Genomic DNA, 3,440 nt, shown 5'->3' with positions numbered 1-3,440 from the left:
ACCCTCATCCCTCAGCCCCAGGACCACGGCACCAGCCTCACCTGCCAGGTGACCCTGCCTGGGGCTGGTGTGACCAGAAGGACCATCCACCTCAACGTGTCCTGTGAGAGCTGAGCGGGGACACCCAGGGACCCTGAGGGTGTGGGTCATGGTGGGGAACAGGCCAGGGCCAAGCGAAGGCTTAAAGGTGGGGCCTGGTAGCCGAGCAGGAAAGGCCCCTGTCCCGTCTCCATGGCTCCCGGGGGGAAGGCCAGGGACCTCCACGCTGCCACATCTTTCTGTCCCAGGTGCTCCACAGAACCTGGCCGTCAGCATCTTCCAAGGAAACTGCACAGGTAGGAACAAGCCTGTCCTGTCCCCTCCAGGGCTGGGGCGGAAGCGGGGTCTCTGCTGGGACAGGCCCGAGCTGGGTCCCAGCGCTCCGGCTGACCGGGCGGGAGTGGGGTGTACGCGGGAAGCAGGTCTGAGGTCAGACTCGGGGACAGCGAGGGGCAGGGCCCTGCCAACTTCCTCACCCTGAACTTCGTCTTTCACTGCCCTGCGGCTTCTGTGGCCAAACCCAAGGGCAGCTGCCACAGCCCCTCCTCACCTTCTCTCTGCCAGGCACCTTCGTCTGCGTCCCCGGCCCTCTGTCCGCCCTGGGCAGCCTGGGCAGCGCTAGGAAAGTGGTCTGGGCTCCCAGGACCTGAGGCCTGGACTCTGCTAGGCCCCTCCTCAGAGCTAGTGCAGACGCCCCCGCAGGGAGGCACAGCAGCCCCTCGCCCCAACCCCTTCTCTCTCTGCGCACCCCTCCCGAAAGCCCTCAGGGCCCTGCAAAACACCTCGTCCCTCCCCGTCCTGGAGGGCCAGGCTCTGCGGCTGCTCTGTGCTGCTGACGGCAACCCCCCTGCTCACCTGAGCTGGTTCCAGGGGTCCCCAGCCCTGAACGCCACCCCCATCTCCAGCACTGGGATCCTGGAGCTGCCCCGAGGGGTGTCTGCAGAAGGAGGAGAATTCACCTGCCCGGCCCAGCACCCCCTGGGCTCCCGGCTCCTCTCTCTGAGCCTCTCTGTGCACTGTGAGTGGGGGAGGGGGCGCCTGGGTCCCGGGAAGGTTGCCTGTGCTGAGTCCTGTCCTCTGTCCCCACAGACCCCCCGCAGCTGCTGGGCCCCTCCTGCTCCTGGGAGGCCGAGGGGCTGCGCTGCAGCTGCTGCTCCCGAGCCCAGCCGGCCCCCTCCCTGCGCTGCCGGCTCGGGGAGGGGCTGCGGGAGGGGAATGGCAGCCAGGGCCCCTTCACGGCCACCCCCAGCTCAGCCAGGCCCTGGGCCAACAGCTCCCTGAGCCTCCGAGGGGGGATCAGCTCTGGCTTCAGGCTCAGCTGTGAGGCCCAGAATGTCCACCGGACCCGGAGCGGCAGCGTCTTGCTGCTCCCAGGTCAGGGCCCCGTGGGCTGAGGCCCCGGGAGGGAGGAGCTCGCCTGGGGTTGGGCTGGTGGAGCTCAGGATGGGGGTGGGGCGGGCCACCTGGTGGGACAGGGAGGGGGCAGAGGCCCTGCTCTGGGGCTGCTGGGGGAGGGAGACCCCCAGAGCTCAAGTTCCGTGGGGGGAGGAGGCACAAGGGTCCCGGGGCTCGGAGGGCCATCACCCTGCGCCCCTGGTCTGCAGGGAAGCCAGAGCCTGGGGGAGGATTCGCGCTGGGGGCCGTGGTGGGGGCTGGTGTCACTGCCCTGCTGTCTCTCTGCTGCTGCCTGGCCTTCCTCAGGTGAGTGTGGGCCCTGGAGGGCGGGCAGGGCAGGGCGGGGGAGGGCTGCGGGTCCTCCAATCCCACGCAGGCCGCAGGCCGGGCTGCAGGAATCTGGACAGGGCAGGGGTCGGGAGAATTGGGGCTTGGGCCAGAGGATCAGAGCAGGGGTCTGTTCCCACCTCTGATCCCACCACCCTGGGGGTCACCTGTTCCCATCGTGGAAGTCACCTGGTTAGATGTGTCCTCACTTCCACGGCCTTGGCAGCCTTCTGGCGCTGTTGAGCAGGGGCAGCAGTCCGCCCAGGCTCTGAGCCGGCGGGGCTGAAGTGTCCCGGCCCCTCCCTCAGGGCGAAGACCTGCAGGAAGGACGCACCTTCCGCCCTGGGTCCCGTCTCCCAGGTGAGTGACGAGCCCTCTGTCCACCAGGGTCCCATCTGGGGAGGCCACATTCCAATGGTGACTTGGAGGATCATCATGCCCCAGATAGGCTGTGTCTCCCGGGTCCCCGTCAATGCAGCCCCCCAGTCCCGTGACCTGGGGGCTCCCCTCCCCACTGGTCCCCATCTTTCCCCACAGAGCCGAGGCCACCCAGGCATCACCTGCCTGTGCTGAGCTCCAGTGGACGCTCCCTACCCCACCCCTCATTTCTCTGCGGACCCCTGACCTTCCCCTTCCCTCTCCTTCCTGCCTCTCTTCCTCAACACAGGATGCCAGAGAGATCTCCTCAAAATAATCATTGTCTACTTGAAAGCTCGGGGGTCCCCGAGACCACTGTCACTTACTATACCAACTACAAGTTAGGTGGCCCCCATGAGAAACTTGGGTTTGATAATTCACAAGAAGGACTCAGAGTACTCACTGAAAGCTGTTATACTCATGGTGAGAGTTTATTTTACTTTAAGCAACAGGGTCTTGCTTTGTTGCCCAGGCTGGGGTGCAGTGGTACGATCACAGCTCACTGCAGCCTCGAACTGGTGGGCTCAAGCCTCCTGCCTCAGCCTCTCGAGTAGCTGGGGCCAAAAGTAGTCGTGGCCCCCACGACTGGCCCTGATAGTTTATACAGTGAATGGATTCAGATCAAAATCAGTGACAGGAAGAGGCTCATGGGACAGAGTCTAGGGGAGACCAAGCCCGGAGCTTCCCGTTGTCCTCTCCTAGCGGAGTCGCTCGGACGGCACTCACTTCTCTCAGCACCTTCGTGTGACAGTCACACGCATGAAGTATTGCCAGGGAAGCTCACCCGAGCCTCAGCGTCCAGGGTTTGTTAGGTCAGCCACACAGGCAGGGAGCAGCTGTGTGAGTGGCCTCGGCTCCTCAGTCTCCAGCCACCCAGAGTCAAAGTGACGCCACGTGGCCCACAGCCTGCGCTGTAAGTCACACTGCTGGCACAGGCTGTGCGGCACGGCCTGTGGCTCCCAGGTGAACAAAGATACTTCTACCAGGCTTAAGGACGTCGCAAGGGCTTAAGTCAGGGATTCCCTCCCAGGAGCTGGGCACAAAGGTCAGACCTTGCTTTGGGCTGACTGCACCGTGTCCTCACTGCACTGTGTGCTCAGTGTCTTGGGCTCATAGTTCAATTTCTCAATTGTGTTTGAATAATGGATCCTCTGTGGTCCCTGAGGACAGCCCAGGTCTGAGCAAACTCCTGTCCTTCTCACACCACCCCACTCCTGTGCATCCTATCGCAATTTGCAATTAGATAGTAACTTCATTGACTA

The 3,440-nt window shown here is 63.9% G+C and overlaps 1 protein-coding gene across 1 annotated transcript in view; it reads left to right on the top strand.

The window, feature by feature from the left end:
• LOC105809268 (myeloid cell surface antigen CD33-like) overlaps positions 1–2,489 on the top strand; it is a 14,156-nt gene extending 11,667 nt beyond the window's left edge. Inside the window, 5 exon segments of the mRNA XM_012643019.1 lie at positions 255–335; positions 800–1,057; positions 1,644–1,740; positions 2,070–2,121; positions 2,429–2,489. Of these exon segments, the coding sequence (XP_012498473.1) occupies positions 255–335; positions 800–1,057; positions 1,644–1,740; positions 2,070–2,121; positions 2,429–2,455 (515 nt within the window). The 3' untranslated portion in view covers positions 2,456–2,489.
• Positions 2,490–3,440: the final 951 nt, after the last annotated feature.

Source organism: Propithecus coquereli, unplaced genomic scaffold (assembly GCF_000956105.1).
Source record: "Propithecus coquereli isolate 6110/MARCELLA unplaced genomic scaffold, Pcoq_1.0 Scaffold193, whole genome shotgun sequence".
NCBI lineage: Eukaryota > Metazoa > Chordata > Mammalia > Primates > Indriidae > Propithecus > Propithecus coquereli.
The sequence above is the reverse complement of the archived record's forward strand: the minus strand, read 5'-3'. Positions and strand labels throughout refer to the sequence as shown.